The sequence below is a fragment of the Alosa sapidissima genome, chromosome 7 (assembly GCF_018492685.1).
Source record: "Alosa sapidissima isolate fAloSap1 chromosome 7, fAloSap1.pri, whole genome shotgun sequence".
NCBI classification, from domain to species: Eukaryota; Metazoa; Chordata; class Actinopteri; order Clupeiformes; family Clupeidae; genus Alosa; species Alosa sapidissima.
In genome coordinates, this window is record NC_055963.1 from 20265971 (window position 1) to 20285935 (window position 19965).

The 19965-nt window shown below is 44.7% G+C and overlaps 2 protein-coding genes across 6 annotated transcripts in view; one reads left to right on the forward strand and one right to left on the reverse strand.

Moving 5' to 3' along the window:
• plagl2 (pleiomorphic adenoma gene-like 2) overlaps positions 1 to 15190 on the forward strand; it is a 42035-nt gene extending 26845 nt beyond the window's left edge. For 3 of the 4 annotated variants that reach the window (XM_042098703.1, XM_042098701.1, XM_042098700.1), the window contains exons 2-4: positions 6907 to 7115; positions 7456 to 7917; positions 8308 to 15190. In XM_042098703.1, coding sequence (XP_041954637.1) covers positions 7604 to 7917; positions 8308 to 9832 — 1839 coding nt within the window. In that variant the 5' untranslated portion in view covers positions 6907 to 7115; positions 7456 to 7603 and the 3' untranslated portion in view covers positions 9833 to 15190. Of the gene's footprint in view, positions 1 to 3731; positions 4229 to 6906; positions 7116 to 7455; positions 7918 to 8307 lie in introns of those variants that run through there. The other variant, XM_042098702.1, reaches the window with a different exon arrangement.
• A 2249-nt stretch (positions 15191 to 17439) lies between these two features.
• tm9sf4 (transmembrane 9 superfamily protein member 4) overlaps positions 17440 to 19965 on the reverse strand; it is a 34545-nt gene continuing 32019 nt past the window's right edge. For both annotated transcript variants that reach the window (XM_042098698.1, XM_042098699.1), the window contains exon 18: positions 17440 to 18834. In XM_042098698.1, coding sequence (XP_041954632.1) covers positions 18685 to 18834 — 150 coding nt within the window. In that variant the 3' untranslated portion in view covers positions 17440 to 18684. The remainder of the gene's footprint in view (positions 18835 to 19965) is intronic.

A 19965-nucleotide genomic window follows, 5' to 3' on the forward strand; every position in this document is an offset into this window, starting at 1 on the left:
ACACCAATCACAATCGCTAATCCAGCATGGGGCGGGCTTTATATGATGACAGATAAAGCTGTGCATTCAAAACAACCAGTGGCTGCGCTGATGGCGACAGGGTTAAATAGATATGGACGTGTATTTTCTTTGGAATTGATTAAACAACTCCATTTAAAACCTTCATTTACAAAATTGCTGCACTTCTGAAGCGATGTGGTAAGAGTTTAATGCATCAATTTAAGTTTAATTTCACTGCTAGTTACGCCCCTGGATGTTGTAAGTCTGAAGCCTTTGAATTGAATTGAATGCCTTTATTGTCATTGTACTTTACAATACAACGAAATTAGGAGCGCTACTCCACTGGGTGCATACAATTTTTCTTTTTTCTCAATTGAGATACTGTATGTGGTCTGGTGTCAACAAGGCTGATCACAATCGCAATATCTGTCGGAAAAATCGCAATGAGATATCTCCCCTAAGTCGTGCAGCCCTAGTTTCAGTAGTTCATAACTGTGACTACTAACTTGAAAATGATAAGGAATCCGTAGCATTTCCGTGGCCTTTCATCACAATATTGATGTTGTATGCAACTCCATGGATCGGACAGAGGTGAGCAGAAAGTGACAGGCTCATCTCTGCCCTTATGCCCATAACACAATCTCCCTTGCTGCTACTGCATGTCCTCAATGACCATACTAAAGCTCACTTTCAGTATAACAGTACCATAGTAAAAAGTGAACTAAATGGGTTTTTTGTATGTCTCATTTGAGTCTAAATGTCAAGTCTGCTTTGATTCATAAAAAGTACTAGAGTACACCTGAAACAGTTGCAGACCACATGAATAGACCTGATGTCAAATGTCATCTTACGTAGTCCCCTCCCAAAAAACCCTCTACTTGGAAGGAGGTGTGTGAGAGTAGACGTTACTGTGACGTATCGGTCCTCCATTAAAAGACACAGAGGGGGAGACAAAGGGTAGTGTCTGAGCAGTAGTGTCCCCTTGTAACCGTCAACCAAGAGGGGCTAAATTTAGCTGGGCCACCGGGAACAGTGGCCACATCCAGGCCTGAGGACTCCAACGGCTGCAGAGGTGAGGGCAGGGTTTGGCAACACCATTCCGCCTGCTGCCTGTTTCAGAGATGGGTGGGCTTTTGGCCTTCCTGAACACCCCCACACCTCCCAAACACACACACACATGCACACACATACACACACACACACACACACACACACACACACAATAGTGAAAAAACACAAACACACACACACACACGCTCACATGCGCATACACACACACACACACACACACACACACACACACACACACACAATAGTGAAAAAACACAAACACACACACACACACACACACACACACACACACACACAATAGTGAAAAAACACAAACACACACACTCACATGCACACACACACACACAGACACAGACACAGACACAGACACAGTTGCACTAGTATATCCATATAGACATATAGATGCTAGACATATTGCTCAGAACACATACAAAAGCAGGAACATACACATGGATGCATTCAAGTATGTCCATATTGTCAGCCGAAATGTCAGCATCCCCCCACCCCCCACACACACACATACTCACACACACTTACACACCAACACACACACAGCAAGCAACCGTAGAGGAACTGAAACCTGTCCATCTTACTGAGTGACAGCGGAGCAACAACAGTGAAGGAAAAGGGGTGGGGGGAGGGGTAGCACTTTGAGAAAGAAAGGCACTGAGATGTTTCCTCTTCAGCTGGGAGCCCTTTTCAGTCCGTAAGCCAACGGAGGAGGGAGAGGGGCAAGAAAGAGACTGGGGGGGGGGGGGTTAGCACTCAGATCTGTTGTTGGACCGGGCTTTGTGGTGTCGGCTGAAGTGATGCAATGCTTCAGGTTAGCGGTGCCTAATTCAGGCTCTGTTTGTTGGCTGCACTAGAGGCCAAGTTCAGCTACAGAGTTGAACGAGGTTATAGAGACACACACACATGCACGCACACGCACTCTTACACACAAACACAACTCCCTCCGCTGTGGTGTCTGGTTTCTCCTGTTGCTGTGCTCCCCCTCCCCTTCCTTCTCTGTCACCCCTCGTCAATGTGGTCAGTAAAGCATGACTTGCTATCCTCTTTGGAGTCTTTCAGACTATCACTAACAGAGAGCTCCTCCCTCTTTCTCTCTCTCTCTCTCTCCCTTTCTCTCTCTCATCCTTCTCTTTGGAGTCTTTTAGACTATCACTAACAGAGAGCTCCTCCCTCTCTTTCTCCCTCTCTCTCTCATCCTCCTCTTTGGAGTCTTTCAGACTATCACTAACAGAGAGCTCCTCCCTCTTTCTCTCACTCTGTTTATAGTGTTTCGTCTTCCTCTCTCTCTCCAACACACACACAAACACATACACACACACACACATTCACACTCGGCTTCTCTAACATTCAATTGCTCTCTTCCTCCTTATCTGTTTCTCTCCTCCAGTGTCACCCTCTCACACAAGCCTCCTCCCTCTCCCACCCTCTGTTCTCTCTCTCTCTCTCTCTCTCTCTTTCACTCTCTCTCTCTCTCTCTCTCTCTCTCTCTCTCTCTCTCTCTCTCCTGCGGCTGTTGTCACCTTAGCTCTGTGCTGTGGACTCACTCTCTATTTTTGGCTGCCGGGCAGCTTGCTGGAACAGGCTCAGAGCCCTTGTGGTCTGGTGTTTATGAAGTCACTCTCCTCGACCGAAGGGCACTGCACATGACCTATGTCCGCTGTTCTCTGAGCAGCCATTCGCCAGGCCAAGAGATTTGATCAGTCACTCAGTGCTGTTCTCAGATCAGTGGCCATTCCTCGGTGAGCTCTGAAAGGGTTAATAATGAGCACACAGGAGCCACCGCAGTGTACAGGGTGACCTCTGACCCTGACGCCAAAGGAATGTGAAAACCCTTTAATCTCAAACCATAACTGCTGCCTTTATGCCGGATGATTTCTTTTTTCACTGTCAGGATTACAAAATCCATATGTGCTTTCTCCCTTCACTCTTTCTCACCTTGGGATGCATCTCATTTGCAATATTAGTGTTTTCACACATTGTGGTTTCAATCATGCAAGAAGTATAAAGTGCTTATTGTGAATACTGAGCCAAGATGTGAGTTAAGTTTGACATTATTCTGACACCTATCAGTATATTCCAGCTGCCTTGAATTGTCACAGAGTCAGATTCGGGGGAAAGTTAGTAAACTACTGGGGTAGTTATGTGTTTTCATTATCACAGGCAGTCTGAGGCTCAGACATTGACATTTGGGCCTCGAGAGGAACTAGTGGAAAACCTCAGAAGGTCAGAACCTCCACATTCAGGCATTCCATAGGCACACTGCCTGGCATGAGAGGGCTGGATGGAGGAAGAGGCGGAGGAGTTGTGGGGGAGGAGGGGGCGTTGGAGAGGGATGCTGGGCGAGTGTGCCTAGCCCGGGCATGTTAGTACGGATGTAGGGGAACTGCTCGCATGTTTTGCGGTGTGTTTTATGATTGATATGGAGCATGGCTAAGGTGCTTCATATGGAGGTGTGGAACCACAGGCATGTGGGGAGGGATGGAGGTGTGAGGTGCAAGGTATGGGCTGGAGGAGGTAGAGTCCCAGTGTTGTGCAGGTAGGCTACAGGTTTAGGAAGTGGCAGATGGGAGAGAGAGAGAGAGCTCATTTATGTGTTTGTTTGGATAAGAGAGAGAGAGAGAGGCAAACTTGGCTCGTGTTTCAGATGGGTGGAGGAGGTGCTGTGTAACGTGAGGGAGTGTGTAAAGGGTGGACGTGGCAAAGTTCAAGTTCAGAATGTGACCGGTCCTGCAAGTGCCTTTTCCATCTAGGCCACCTAGAGCCAGCTGACCCTGCCTCCTCACTTCCGCTCGTATGTGCTACCTCCTGCCTCAAGAATCGTGCTAATTAGCAAATCTGAGTGGCGGACATGCAATCATGAGTAGGACTTGGTTTTCTGAGCGTCGAGAAATTTGGCTCTGGTGGGAACGTGTATGGTGTGTGTTCTAAGCATGTGATCTGGTTCAGAGGGGCAACAGAAGGTGTTTCACATAAGAAAGTGTGATGTTGAGGGGAAGATGAGCTTTGCATTTCACAGATGGTATGCTGTATGGGGAACAAGTAGCCTAACGCTCTATGCTACAGACATGTTCATAGTTGCAGATGGAGCTGAAGAACCTTGCTGAGGCGATTAGAGCCGCAAAAAACAAGTGTTTCACGACCAAGTGTGAGTGCGAACTTGTGAAAGACGCTCAAGCATAATCACTTACACATTCATAAAAACCACGTTTGCTAAGGACTCTTTGCTAACATAGACGCCTAAAGCATTCAAATGCTTTCTATATTATGGTCTGTATCTATAGTATCTGGCAGTTTCTGATGGAGAAACATGTTTCAAATACACAGATCCTTATGGCATGAGGACATGTTTAATGTATGGTGTGGTATGGAATGACAGCTTAGTCACACTATAGATCAGACGTCTTGTGTTGTGTTGTATAGAGGGGGCAGAAGGGCTGTGCGGTGGCGGCGTGCAGTGCATGTCGGCGGGGGCAGTAGAACATGTTTCAGGCGTGTGGTGTGGCGGGGCATTGTGGCCAAGGAGAGGAATGTGCGCACTGGAGATGCGTTACAATGGAGCCGGGACTCCCTGGGGGGGTCGCACTGAAGCGGGTGTCACCCCCCTGCACCTCCCCTGCTGGGTGACGGCCACAGCAACGCGCCACAGCTGTCAGCTCCTCTTAACCGCGCGCACGCTCTCTCACACACACACACACACACACACACACACACTATGTCTCTAGTTATCTCACATACACTCAGGCACATATACACACATGCATCACATCTTGTGTGTGTATACACACTCCCATAAGGCACTGTGTATACATAAACAAATGCACATTTTGTATACAGTGCCTTTGTAGCAAAAACATTCGTACACACACACACACACACACACACACACACACACACACACACACACACACGTCCCCTTGTTAGTTTGTGCAAAGACTTAGCTACCGCTATAATGCTCAAATGTATACATAACCAAAACCAAATCCACACATGCATGGTCATAACCACAGCATATGCTTTTTCCTTCACCACAATATCTCAGATTCAGCGTCCTGTCCCTGCCCTGTGTAGCAGCACAGCCTCTCCCCCATTACCTACAAGCTCACTGGGGAGCAGTACACCCACCTGCAGGTAGAGGGCAGTGTGGGAAGCCTGCCCACTGAAAACCCATACGCACACGCTCAAACACACACATACACACGCACATGCACGTGGGTCTCTATTTCTGTCACCCTCTCTTGCTCGTCTTCTCTTTTTTTATGGGTCTTGTCTGAACTCTTCTAACCTTCTTGGCCATGTGGCAAGCCAGTTAGATTACACAAAAGAGATGGCACCTGTGGTGTGTCTTCGCAGCCTGAACGTGAAGCATACCAGCGTGCTTGACTTTGAATGTTCACTTCTCGCTGGTTGTGTCACGACAGGGGCGATGCCGTGGGCCAGGGTTAACTTTTGCATGGTCAATGTTCGGCCTGTTTGAGTTTGGATCCATGTTGTGTGTCTCAGGTGCAGGGATGGTCAGCAGCAGAGACCTGGGGTCAGGAAAGGCGAGGGGAGGAACCAATGAGTGTAACAACAGATCACATCTCTCCTCCCCTCACAGCTTAAATTGGGAAGCTCACTTTAAGTAATAAAACAATATGTGAATTCCTTAATGTCTCTGTATGAGAGCCTTACTGTTATGTAGACCCAGTCAGTTAGTAGGTACTGTCATGGAATGCTGCATTAGTAGTTCAGCAAAAATATAGCCTGACCTCCTGGCTGAGTTGACACTTAAGCCTGGCAGTATGCCAGTTTTAGCAGTCAGTTATGATTTAGTGTCAGGGATGAGATCTGTGCTGGATGAAGACAATTGTCATATTCACTCTAGTCAGTGTGTAGCACTGAGACACAGTGGGTGCAGCCGGCTCCTTCAGTAAATGTGGGAAATTATCTGTTTACTCATTTTAATAACTCTGAGTATTTTTAGACCAGTTCAGCACCTGCATGTGCTGATCAGTATCACCACATTATCTCAGTTTTCTCTCCCTATCTTATAGCAACTGCAGTCCAAAGGGATCTTTAGAGCACAGAGCACCACAGAGCAGAGTAGGCCCATCTGTGTGCACTGGGGCAACAGCTCATTAGTGTGATTTCTGGTTTTGGCAATTGAGATGTAGTACAGGTTTTGTGAAGGTGTTTTTTTTGGAGCGGTTGTAAACAGTTTGCCTTCCCTGGGGGCTGTTTGTGCTCTGGTGTTTTCTTTGGGATTACGGGAGCCTTATCCTGTTTCGTAACATGTGCATGCATGTACACACACGCTGCCGTGGCCGCCACCGCCGCCAAGCACACGTGTATGCATACACACACACACACACACACACACACACACACACACACACACACACACACACACACACACACACACACACACACACACAAGTGGCCTTTGTGAGTCGTGCCGCTTTCCTCGCGCTGCCGGGGCGGCCCAAGAACGAGTGATGATCGTAAATCTTGGCGAAGGAGAAAAGGGGAAGGGATTCACCCACTTCCTACTGTTATTATTAGGGGTTAGAGTTTGACACAATTTACGGTGGAAAAATTTAGCAGCCCCACAAGGTCAACATCAAGACTCTCCCTCCTCCTCCTTTTTAATCTGCCTCCTCAGTTCCTTCCACAGCCGTAGTGCCCTCTAGCGCGGCAACTACAGTAACCAAACTTGTGAGGCGTTTGGAGGTCTGAAAGAAAGCGTAGAGAAAGAGCAAAGCAAATCTCCAGAGATTGCTCACTGTCACTGAACAAAAACTAATGTGTGATTTTTCTCTTTCTTGTGTTCTTGCTTTCATGTAGGACAATGAAGATGTTCAGTATCACAACCTACCCACCCCTAACCGTAGCTGTGGGGACTGGGTAAGAGAAAGAATCTGCAAGAGAGAGAGAGAGAGAGAGAGAGAGAGAGAGAGAAACAGCAGGTGCGAGAGAAGAAGAGAGGAGGGAGACAGACAGGTGTTTGTGGAAACATTTTCCTGGGAGACATAACTTAAGCTCCAAGAAGAAAGGTGGGTGTGTGCACTCAGCAGATCAGCCTTTGAATACTACTGGCAGATGTCATCTAATCATAATTAAATCATTCTAGAGATGGCTCTAGAATGATTTGAATCATTCACTTTGACTGCTTAAATGCTAACCCTGAAGTTTCATGTTACCTAGACTCTATGTATATCCTAGGTCTTTCAGCGTTTATAAAGGTAGGGCTGTAAACCACCATCTCATCAAAGTAATTAATTAGCAATATTATGTAGACCTACCAATTTCAGTAATTTAATTCTTGACTAAAGCTCCTTTTTGAAAAGATGACAGTGGGGTTGAGGGCTGCTCCTCTTTCTTTCTTTCTTGTAGGTCTGACTGACTGTGCGTCCACTGCTGCTCCCCATCTCTTCCCTGTGGCACGCCCCGGTTAGCCACGCCCCAGCCACTAGCCACGCAGAGTCTGGACGGGTGGGGAGCCACGGCCGCGTTTCCATGGCAACGGCACCCTAGGGCTGCCATGGCAGCAGCCGCCGCCAATGCCCCAGGCCACCACATCCCAGCACTGACGCAGGAGGACCAGCAGGACCCACGCGCCGCCGCCAAGCTGTTTGGAGGTGCCGCGCCGCCGCGAGCGGAGAGAGAGCGAGAGAGGGAGAGAGAGAGGGAGAGGGGAGAGAGAGCGGGCGGCCACGAGTGTCGGGTGTGCGGCGCTCTCTTCGGCTCGCCGGACAAGCTTCGGCTGCACGCCTTCTGCCACGCGGGGGAAAAGCCGTTCCACTGCTCGCAGCCACACTGTCCCAAGGCCTTCAGCTCCAAATATAAGCTCTTCAGGTGAGCCCCGGGCCTAACACAGACCCCACCCTCAGTTCTGGCACACTGCCAGGTCTTAATGTAAGTTCCTTCAAAACAACATTACCAATAATTGACAGAGGGATACTCTGCATTTTTCAACCTGGGCCCTATTTTTAGATGTTTTTTAGGACAAATGTTTCCGTAGGAACATAACGATGGGAGTCAGTGCAGTATTAAACTGGTGCATTAACACCAGCAATGGCTAAGAGGCTATACAATGCACGCATATTGGGAATGTCTGTAGTCACGTCAAAATCAAAAAGATTTTGCCAATGATTAGTCTCAACTTGTCATTACATCTCACAACATGCCGACTGCTTTTAGTAGCTTTCTTCCCAACTCTGATCTTTCCTTCCCTCTTCCTCGTAGGCATATGGCCACACACTCCCCACAGAAAACCCACCAGTGCTCGTTCTGTGAGAAGATGTTCCACCGCAAAGACCACCTGAAGAACCACCTGCAGACCCACGACCCCAACAAGGAGGCCTTCAAGTGTGAGGAGTGTGGCAAGCACTACAACACCAAGCTGGGCTACAAGCGGCACGTGGCCATGCACGCGGCCACGGCGGGCGATCTCACCTGCAAGGTGTGCCTGCAGAGCTACGAGAGTACACCGGCGCTGCTCGAGCACCTCAAGAGCCACTCGGGCAAGAGCTCGGGCGGCACCAAGGAGAAGAAGCACCCGTGCGACCACTGCGAGCGGCGCTTCTACACGCGCAAGGACGTACGTCGCCACATGGTGGTGCACACAGGCCGCAAGGACTTCCTGTGCCAGTACTGCGCGCAGCGCTTCGGACGCAAGGACCACCTGACGCGCCACGTCAAGAAGAGCCACTCGCAGGAGCTGCTGAAGATCAAGACGGAGCCGCCGGACATGCTGGGCCTGCTGGGGACGGGTTCGTCGCCGTGCACGGTCAAGGAGGAGCTGAGCCCCATGATGTGCAGTATGGGCTCGGCCGGGGACCCCATGATGGCAAAGGCCTTCCAGACTGGCACGCCCTTCCCCATGGGCATGTACAACGCGCACCACCTGCAGTCCATGTCCAGCCCCGGCGTGGGCCATCACCACCACCACCACCACTCGCTGGTGTCCGGCTCACTGTCGGCCGCCATGGGGATGGGCTGTCACATGGAGCCTCCTCCGCCAGCGTCCTTGCACCCGCACCACCACCCGCATCACCACCACCATCACCACCACCATCACCACCACTCCCCACCTCCGCACGCTCAGCAACAGCCCCCTCCTCATCCCCCGCCGCACCAGTCGCAGGTGCACCCGCAGCCCCCGCCCAAGTACCAGCTCGGATCTACCTCATACCTGCTGGAGAAGCCGCTCAAGGTGGAGATGGAGAGTTTCCTGATGGATCTGCAGAGCGGGCTCCCTGTGGCACCGCCCAGTGCCTCGGAGCCCCACACCGCCTCCTCGCCGCCTAAGGAAGGCATGGAGCCGCCACCATCCGGACTGCCCGACGAGCTATGTGGCGCTGGCGGTGCCGACGGCCTGCTCGCCAAGAGCCCGGCCGTCATCGCCGAGTCTCTGTGTGCTGCTAACATGGACTTCTCCCACCTGCTGGGTTTCCTGCCGCTCAACTTGCCCCCCTACAGCGCCCCCATGAGCTCCGGAGGCCTGGTGATGGGCTACACCACCTCCTCCTCGGCCATCTCCTCCTCCTCTTCGTCTTCCTCCTCCTCGTCCTCGCACGCCACCGAGCCTCATGCTGCCGCCGCCGGTGCCGCGACAGCGCTGCCTCTTACCTCTTTGCAACATCAACCTCAGGAGCAGCAAGGCTCCGGTGGAGGCCTCGGCTTGGGGCCCCTGCACTCCCTCCCGCCAGTGTTCAGCTCCAGCCTCAGCACCACCACCCTGCCTCGCTTCCACCAGGCCTTTCAATGAGGGCTCCACCCCGCCCCGCCACTTCTGCCGCCTGCTCACCCGCGGGCACACGCCTCCCCCGGTGGGCAGGAGGGCGCACAGGGCAGGGCGGGGAGGGGGGGGGTATTGGCCTAGGTCCGTGAGGACCCAGAGTTCCTAATCAAAAAAGGTTGGGAGAGTCAAACACTTGAACATTTTAGAAGCCTTAATTGAAGCGCACAAAGCTTTTGATTGAGCCTGGAGGAATTTACCCTTTAAATTGAGGAAAAAAGGAAGAAATAGGAAATGCAAAAACAAAAGCTTTTATTTAGGCTGTTTTTAAAAACAAAAAAAAGTTCATTAAGAATGATGATTAATGTTCCCCAACTTGCCCTGTCTCCTTCCAAACTCTTCCCTACCTCTCTTCTCTCCTCCCCTCCCTTATAAAGTAGTTAGGAGGCAGCATCAATAGGCCCTAAGGCATGGTACTGCATAAGTTACAAAATAATAATATTAAGAAAAAGTTTCTCTGTCAAGATTAATGTAGAGAAGAATCTTTCATTTATGATGCAGAAAGACTAGTTTGAAGTGAATAGGATGTTTTTTCCTCTTTTTAAAAAAATCACTATTCCAAATGTGAGACGTAACTTGTTTGCCCTTAAACTCAAACCGTCTTTGGCAGCCAGGAGTGAAAGAATAAAATAAAAAATTAGTGAAGGAATGAAGTCATAAGACAGGCCTGGTAGTAGAATAGTCTCTCCTTCTATCTCTCTCTTTCTCTCTCTATCTCTCAGTATTCAGCTGACGAATAGCACATTTGGCAAAAAAATAACAGCTGAGTTAATATTAGTGAAAAGTTGAGAAAAAAATACATTAAATTATACTAATGCCAGAATCAGGGTGTGGACTGTCAAAAGTCTTCATTTTAGTGAGAAGGGACATTGGCTAAAATTACTTCCCCCTGAGACTGGTATGTGCTCTTTTTCTAAACTTACAAATTATTCTACCTTCAGAGGTGCATCTTTCAGCTGTGAATTGAAAAACACCACAGTTCTTTTTCCTTTTGGAAAAAAGAGAGAGAAGTTTAAAGTACATTGAAAACAGCTGCACCCAATCACATCCCTCTCAACATGTACACAGCCAACCCAGTGACCAACCCCCAAATTACAAACAATGTTAATAGATTTTGTTTTGTGTGTGTGTGAGGAAATCATAGGACGTTACACAGGTTTACAGCTTTCTTCGAGAGAAGCACTTTGTTTACAGCAGAAGGCACTTGATTTACTAGGGACGCAGTGCCGTCCCCAGTGACCTCTTCACCCTAACCCTTCAACACGCTTCCTGGGATACAGATACTTCTGTTGGTGCTTGTGACCTATCAAGGCCATTCTGTCTGACAAGATATCTATGTTTAACAATCCCAATAGGGACTTACATAACAGGAGGTGGCTTTCAAGGATCCCCCCTTCTGTCTTCCTTCCAGCACTAATTTTCCGAAGTCTCCAAGGCAACAAAATTTATTTTCCTGCTCCCGCCCACCTCATGTTATTGAGATATACTTTTAGACAAAAAGTAATAGTAGGCAGGTTTTTCTTTTTTTTAGGAATACATGTTAATAATAACCCTGACATATGTGAATAGAAACAAATGAATAACAATTTCAGTTTAAAGAAAAAAAATATTTTTGCAGTGTACGAAATACCACATCAGAAACTATATATTATAATTGCTTTTTTTCAGTAAAGTGTAATTTAGATAGATGTAATAAAACAAATTGCTGATTTTTAAGAAAAAAAATGTCTGACAGGTTTACATACGTATGTATCTTGCATCATATTGATCAAAAAAGGATGAAGTATTAGCTTTTCCCTATAGCTTTTCTCTGTCTTATTTGTCCTTACCTTTGTATGTACGTGAGTCAAACAAGAGGGCCCGTCAGAATTGCGGAGTGACACATGTATCTTAGGCTATTAGTGGCATAATCAACTAGAATGGATTTAACATTATCTTTGAACTTCTCTGTAGAGTGTTTTAATAGAAAGCCCATGTTTTGATTGATTTGGATTTTAAATTCTCGCAGTGTTGAGTTGATGTTGACCTGCCGGTTTATTAGTCTGTTTGGTGAGTGGTACTATTTCAAGTGACCCTTCTCACTGTAGATGTATGTTCTCCATTGACAATGAAACATGTACTTCAGCTTAAAAGCTCCGACCTAACTATGCCCTCGTTGCCCTAGAATTCGCCAGAATTAGCTACTTCCACTAGACTTGAGACCACAGTTGTAAACACAAGAGGGAGCTTAGCTTTTCACACTCAAAGTCGGTCTGCTAATCCAAATGGGTTGATGGTGGAGAATATTCTCATGCCAGGAAACCAAACCATGTTATGTCTTTAGTGTAGTGAGCTCCCTCTTGTGAAACATGAGGACATCAAAACTTGGGATCACTGTCAAACATTTCAATACACTTAAAATGGAGTGGTGTCAGAATGGTCAAACATCACACCTCTACCCCCAACACATAAGAAGTGTTCTTATTTCACTGCCACTCTTTTAAGGATACTCACTCAACAGCAGAGGCTATACCAAGCGCCCCCCTTCACTCTGAGAGCTTCCCTTGCCTGGAGGAGACGTCCTCTTAAGAAGCAAGTTCATCTCTACTGCATAGTGAATGTGAATGACCATAAAATAGTGACTCCGAAACAAAAATGGTGGCCACAATTCAAAAATGAGATATAACAAAAATTCATGTAAACATTGCTGCTTTTTTAGCTATAGTTGCCAACAGCGACCGTAGACCACTAGAGGAACATTTCAACCTGCAAAGCTGTTTTAAGCAAAAAAAAAAAAAAGAAAAGAAATGAAATGAAAAGGAAAAAGAAAGACAAAAAATAGTCTAAAGAACATGCACAGTAGTACACACGAACTGGTTAGTCCTTTCGTCTCTGTTCTCCTTATCCAGCTGCTTCTTCAGTTTCAAAGGAACATTTTTTATGAAAGGGTCTAAGAAGACACAATATCCAGAACAAAGAAGTCACCAGCCTGGTCTTTGACATTCAAAGCAGGGGACACTTGATTGGGATATTGCCTAGTCGTTTGTTGTCATATGATATATTATTTTCTGTTTGTTTGAAACAGGACCTCAGAAAAAAAAACAACACAACACATCACCTCATTTTTAATATTTTTTTTCATACCAAAAACCCGGGGAGAAGAAATTATATTTTGCACAATTGCTCAAGGAAAAAGTATAAGTATATATTGGTAAAATAAATCAGATTTGTCATACTGTAAGACTAGCTCTTAAAAACTGATGATAAGAAATTATGAATGTCTCAAAAGACATTTGTTCCTATTTTAAAGTACTGAACAGTTTTGGTTGTGTCAATGTTGACGTGTTTTCTGATTAGTTCTTAGAAAGAAAAAAGAAAGAAAAAAAGTACTCCTAGTCCACAGTTTCCTGGAAAATCCTGGATATAGCTGTGTTCTAAAAAATAGATTTATTCTTATAATGTAAGTCTATTTGTTTTGGATATTTCAATTTTATATGATCCAAATAAGAATCATTTATCTCAATTACGTTAAGCACTATTGGATATTTGAATATTTGTTTTATGACATTGGTTGTCAAAATAGAGAAAATATGAAAAGCTAAATGAAAACATTCACCTTAATTTGGAGGCTAAAATTGATAAGCTTTAGTCATATCATGGCTAAGGCTATCAAACAGATAATTTTTACAAAATTATCAAAAAAAATATTTCTTAACTGTAAAGAAAAAAAAAAAAGCTATTGGCATCTATTGAGTTTGTCCTCCCCGGGTTTATGTGAGCTGATCTGAATTCTAGCACTTTTAAACCTTTTAAAAAGAGTATTTTCTTTTAAGATTTCAGCCTTAAATGTTTGTATGTTTTTAATTTTTTGTATTTGACCTTGTACATGTATGTGCCATTAGTCCGATACGTAGACATTATTCATCTTGTCGTGTTTTCCCTCTTCAAAAAAGAGTTAACAGTATTTCTGATAGATTTTCACTAATATCCCTCTTTATGCCCCTAACCCTTCATTTTTTGTAATCCCCACATTGTGGCGATCAAGTTTAATCTTCAATCAATTTTTTTTCATGAGAATTTATAAACGAGTCTTAATGGCTCGAACTTTGCTTTGATTAGAAGAGCCAAAAATGGCTCACCACATGTTAAGCATGAGAACCTACCCTAGAACCACCACCACTCAGCAAGAGGGAGAGAGAGAGAGAGAGAGAGAGAGAGAGACCGAGTGTGTGTAGAGAGAAAAAAGTCAAACGTCTCCCTTTCCCTCTCTCAGCCATGCCTGAAAAGTGTTTTAAATCTATAGCAGTGGGCAGACTTGTACCGTATATGGTCAGGAAATGCCCTCCCACCCACCGTGCTTGTGGTTTCAATTAAAGTTGTCAGGATGACATGCCAGGTTGTAGGTGGGCATGGGCACACAGGCACTGGCACATGGCAAAGGCTTTTCCTCCCATTTAGCTGAGCTTGGTGGAACTGAAATATTGGTTTAAAATTGGGTGCTGCTTATCCAGAAGAGAACAGGAAAATGAGCATTGCTGGAAACATCCCTGATGTCCCCCACAAAGTTACCAATGATATGACAAAGCAAGATCCATTTAAAAAGAATCTTGATTTTAAACGAATTGGACATTTAACAGCAAATGTGTTTTGTGAAGAATACACAAATTGAGTCAACTTTAGCCTCTTTATTTGACCTCATCAGTTTCTTGGACCCTGTTGTACCTACAAGGGATGCACTTATCCTTTCAATTAATCCACACCAGTAGGTGCAGAACTAAGAAATTTTATGGGAATATATTTTGAAGAAAGAAAAATTTATGGCAGAAAACCAATCAGATTTGTTTTTAAGTAAATGCCTCTCTTTTTGTTTTGCTTTATAGTAAAGAGATGGGTACTGTCTGATATAGACAAAATCCATGTGTAGTTTTATATATTTTTAGCTTCATGTAAGTCTTGCATTCCAAGCTCTCATTGTATCTTTGTTTAGCAACATAGTTCTTTTTAGTACTCCTTTATTACCGCATCCCTGGGAAAAAAGGTGAAACACATGAAAATGGAGTAATTGCATTCATCCTTACACTATTTTATATAGCATGGAGTTCATCATCTACAGGGAGCGTTGTATAAAAAGAGAATATGCTACAGGACAAAACAATCTGCTTTTTTTTGTTTTGTTACATAACTCACATGCAATCAATTGCAGCAGTGTAAAGTGACAGATTTGTATATTGGTTGATCCAAAGAGATGACATAACAACATACCTATTTACTTGTACAGTACATTGTATCATTTTGACTTGTAATGTGTTATGTTAAAAAATGATTAAAAGATAAACCCACGGTTTCATACTTTTTGTTGCCTTTCTTTTGTTAATTTCCTGTTGGCCAGGCACAGCAGGGTGAGCGGGAGGTGGAGAAGCTCTCCTCCCCGGTCCTCCTGCCTGAAAATTGCCATTCACATACCAAACTGCCAGAGCAGGAAACCACACCACAGTGCAGAGATGAAATGACACAAAATGGAGGCTGGCTTCCAAGTGATATAAAAGCAAAGTTTGGCTCAAGGACGGGCCTAATTGCACTGTGGTGCACCCAGACCTATACTTACACAGTTCCAGGCGCTGTTTCAGCCCAACACTCTCTCACATGGCCAGCTATGATACATAGGGGTGCTATCAGCTTTTTAAAAAATGTTGAGCTTGTAGTCTAAAAGAACTTGAGGTCTGAAAGCACCTCTTGGGTAGCCACAAACTGCTAAAACTGTTGTGTTTGGAAAAAAAAAAAACACCTTTCCACACACAAACACACAGAGACTTTTGAGGGAAAAATGGACAGCAGCTATCAAACTCAATCACTGTTAATGCTAATCTGCAATAACTTTCAATAACACCTGACTCATTCCAACTCAGACTGACCATAGGACCATAAGCCCATATGAAGTCAGGAAAATCATTTCATAATCCAGGGGATGAGCTTTCCAAATTTCAACTTCTCAGCACTTTTATTGTTTCATACATTGTATAGCTTGACATTCTTTTAAAGGAGGGTGACAGAAAAATTGAAATCTTTCTTTTTTTTCTTTAAAAAAAGTCATGCTTTTTGGCTAAAAACAACAACATGATTAGTAGGTACACAACCTCACAAGAAAAAAAGAAAAAAAATGAACGCAATGCAACAATACAAAGCGCTTGTATTTATATACACCTTTAGAGACTCATACACATCCACTCACACACAACAGGCAAGGATAAAGTACAACCTTAGAAAATGATCATGTAGTTTCATTGTGTCCAGTCCACTGTAGAATAACTTGACTTGATCTTCACATGTGCTGGATTCACTTGTAGCCAAAAAAAATTGTACAAACACGTTCTGCAGAGCCAGGATGGGAGCTGGGTCCGCCACTACTGTTGGGCCAAAAAACCCTGGGAGGTAGAGGAGGAGGAGGAGGAGGAGGAGGAGGAGGTGTGGGTGGGTGGGTGGGCGCATGGTGAAAAAGAACTGACCCGCCAAAAGGAAAGAACAGAGGAGGCATTAGACACACTACGGAGCACAGGGGACAAGAGAGCGACCCCGGCACTAGACCACCCCCTGTGCTGAGAAGCACTACACCACAATGGCACACTTCCTCTTCCCAGGTCAGCACCAGATCTCTGGTCTGCTCCCTGCACCATCGGTAGGAGCCAGAGGCCACAAGAGGGCACTAGTGAGGCTCAGCTGCTCATCCACAGAGCCAACGGCGGAACAGCCAGTGCCCACAACCGCACAAAGCAGTCTAAAATATGCTAATGTTAAGGAGTAAAGGGACAGTTGCAAGTCTGAATAGAAGTAACTAAGGCTCTAGACATGTCAAAATCAGAGGCTGAGGTTTTCACAAAACGGACAAGTGTTCCAGGTTATCTGCTACTACTGCAGTTAATGATGCAGAGTTTAAAAAGCAAGATCATGAGGATGAATACTGAAGACAAAGGAAAGTAGATGGTTTGGCTTCATGTCAGCTCGTGCATGCTCGGTCATACATGGCTTCTTCACAAAAGACCGCCAACGCGACCAGGCCCTAGCCTTACTTAATCCTCACCCAATATATGCTTTCACCTTTACTTAGGTTCCGACGGTCAGGTGAGGCAGGCTCTTCATATGTTCAAGGAAACGAAACACTGTAGCAGTTCGAACACAGAGGGCTGCAGTTGAAAGTTGAAATGAACCAAAACCACAACTTGTTCTCCACATCTGCCTAGGTTTGGGGTCATTTAGGTCAAGTCTCGAGCATGTCAATAAAATAGGCTTGTAAGATTCTGGACGAGTTGGGCCATAAACAGAAACAGGGAGCGCGAGACATTTCAAGCCTTCGTTTTATGCCTCATTAAATGCCCACAAACACAAAAAAAAAAAAAGCAAAAAGATCACTGATCTGGAACGTCACTTCTTTTCATGCGCTGTAGGGAAGTCTCTCTAATCAAGGGTGGATTTCTAGGACAAACGGCTCCCCCGACCTTTTTTTGATCACCAACTGAAATGTAGGACATCTACAGTGGCTTTGATATGTGTAATATACACCTCTCAAAAACCACTGACCCAGATAACTGAACGCTGACCACCACTCACATCCCACAGGTTTATTTAGGTCTTTATAAAAGAACCTTAACCCAAGCATATACATGATCTCTGTGTGTGTGTGTGTGTAGCATTTTCCAATGAAATATCAACAGAATGTTTGAGCTGTATAATAAATGTATGTTTGTATGTTTTTATGACAAACAGGTATTTCTAAATTCTTAAAGACAAAAGTATTTAACACAAACATGGCACTGGGTGTCACTGTCCAGCACCTCTGTTCTGCTGTCCATAACTGTGGTATGTTAATCTTCACATATCAATAACAGTGGATAGTGGAAACAGGTCCAACCAACATGTCTTATAACGTATGGTCTACCACCCACACACCCCTCTAACCCCTACCCACCCACACACGCTCTACTTTCAAGAGCTGGATCATTTGAAACTGCAACTGTGACATTATTAAGAGTAGTAATGCCATGGAGGCCATGGTGAAAACACACAAACACGCATATCCCCGTATTCAGGTCCATTAATGCTGCATCATCGTCGTCGTCGTCATCATCATCGTCATCATCATCATCATCATCTACCAACCCTTCATTTTCATTGACATCGACAACAGCAGACTCTCAGCATGACCACGGGCCAACTGCCATATAGCAAAGGTACAAATTAAATAGATATATTTTAAAAAACAAACAAATAATGCATTTGTAAAATTATACAATATGCCCAACCCCCAAGAAATCCCCCAAACCCTTGAGTCCATGCCTCTTCCGAGCCAACGAATAATAATAATAATAATTTTTTAAAAAAAACTATCAAGACAGTCGGAGTCGATTTACACACTTTGGCCCATGATATGTGTCAATGTAGAGACAAGATTGAAATAAATCAAATACAAACAAAACAAAAAGTTGGGAACAAAAAAAACAAACAAACAGTCCAGCCAAATAAACGTTTTCTCTTTGCCAAAGGGGAGGAGACTGGGAGCAGGCCAGTGAGAAAGACAGATAGACACAGGGAGACAGACAGTCAGGATTTCTGAAACTTGTGCACAATCCACCTGTCTGTTCTCTGCTCCGAACTACAGGAGGAGACGTTTCTCAAAAATTCTTCTCGTGCTCTGTCTGTGTACACATCAGTGCTCGATTAACAACAAAATAAACAAAAAAGTAATCAGTGTTTTAAAATAAAAATGGACCAAAACAAGAACAAAAAAAAAAAACAAAAAAAAAAAAAAATTTTGTAACCAAACCAAGGGTGAGTGTAAAAGAAGCAGCAGCTCAATCAATCTTGACGGCGGCGTAGATCTTGCGGATGAACATGTATGCAGCGTAGAAACCGATTGTGCCTGTTAGCAGCCAGAAGGACAACACCATCAGGGCGGTGTAGCCGAAATACAGCAGGGAGGGAATGAACTCCACTATGTCCAGCTGTGATGGGGGGGGGGGGGACAATAAAGAAGAATTACAAGGGCATGAAATCTGAGGTTTATCACATGACGTAAATACATGCAATCCAATTCCTCCAGCACAAATTAAATAGCGCACCTAATAACACTGCTACGTCTAACCAATTAGAAAAACACTCATAGGTCAGGACAAAAATAAAGCGGGACCGCCATCAATGTTAATCAGTATGGAGACAAGTGGGCTCGCTCGCTCACACACACACCAAATTTCACTCTTGAGAAAAGATCATTAAATGCCGACTTAGGCCCCATAGACACATATGGTTCTGTTCAATCAATTAACAGCCCTCTGAACACTCACACAATGCTAAATATCATAAAAACAGTACTGTATTTTCTGGCAAGCAGTCAATCATTAGGGAGAAAACAGGCTGCGGTCCAAGCTATACACTCTGAAGGGGTCTATATGCTGGTGTTTGAGTCCCTGCGTACAGCCAAATTTTAATGTTTTATTTCCTGTTTACCAACAAATATGTTGAAAGTATCAATTCAGGGATCAGACAGAACCAATTATAAAGGTCTTAAGAGCATTTTCTGTGTAGTGTTATATGAGTTCACTGACAGGGCAGAAAGGGTTTCTTTATTTACTCAAAGACAGTGGGTTTTGTGGGATCAATACACAGCAAACAGCTGGGCTTAAAATTCATTTTTCAAAATAGGGGGGAATTCCCCCCTTAGGTTATTCATGTAGGGGGGATTTACACAATTTAGGGGGGGGTCGATTCTGATACCAAGTCAAGAATTGCGATTTCGATACTTCTTCGATACTTTTTTAAACATGTGTTTGATTTTGGGGCCCCCACCACCCTGACATCATCAGTAATATATACTGTAGTGGGATCATTCACAACAGTGGACATCCTAGATTCTGCTTGACTCTCTCCACACACACAATGTTAAATTCATATAGAGTGTATTTAGTTAATAATGTTTTTTTGTATAGCATTTTATAATGCTATATAATGTATAGCATTTTACTAGTAATTACTAGTAGCTAAATATATTTAGTAATTTGAATGCTTCATATTGACGTTTAAACTATAACACTTAGGCATATCTTTAATGTGGTGTGTAGGTCTAATTGAGTGCACAT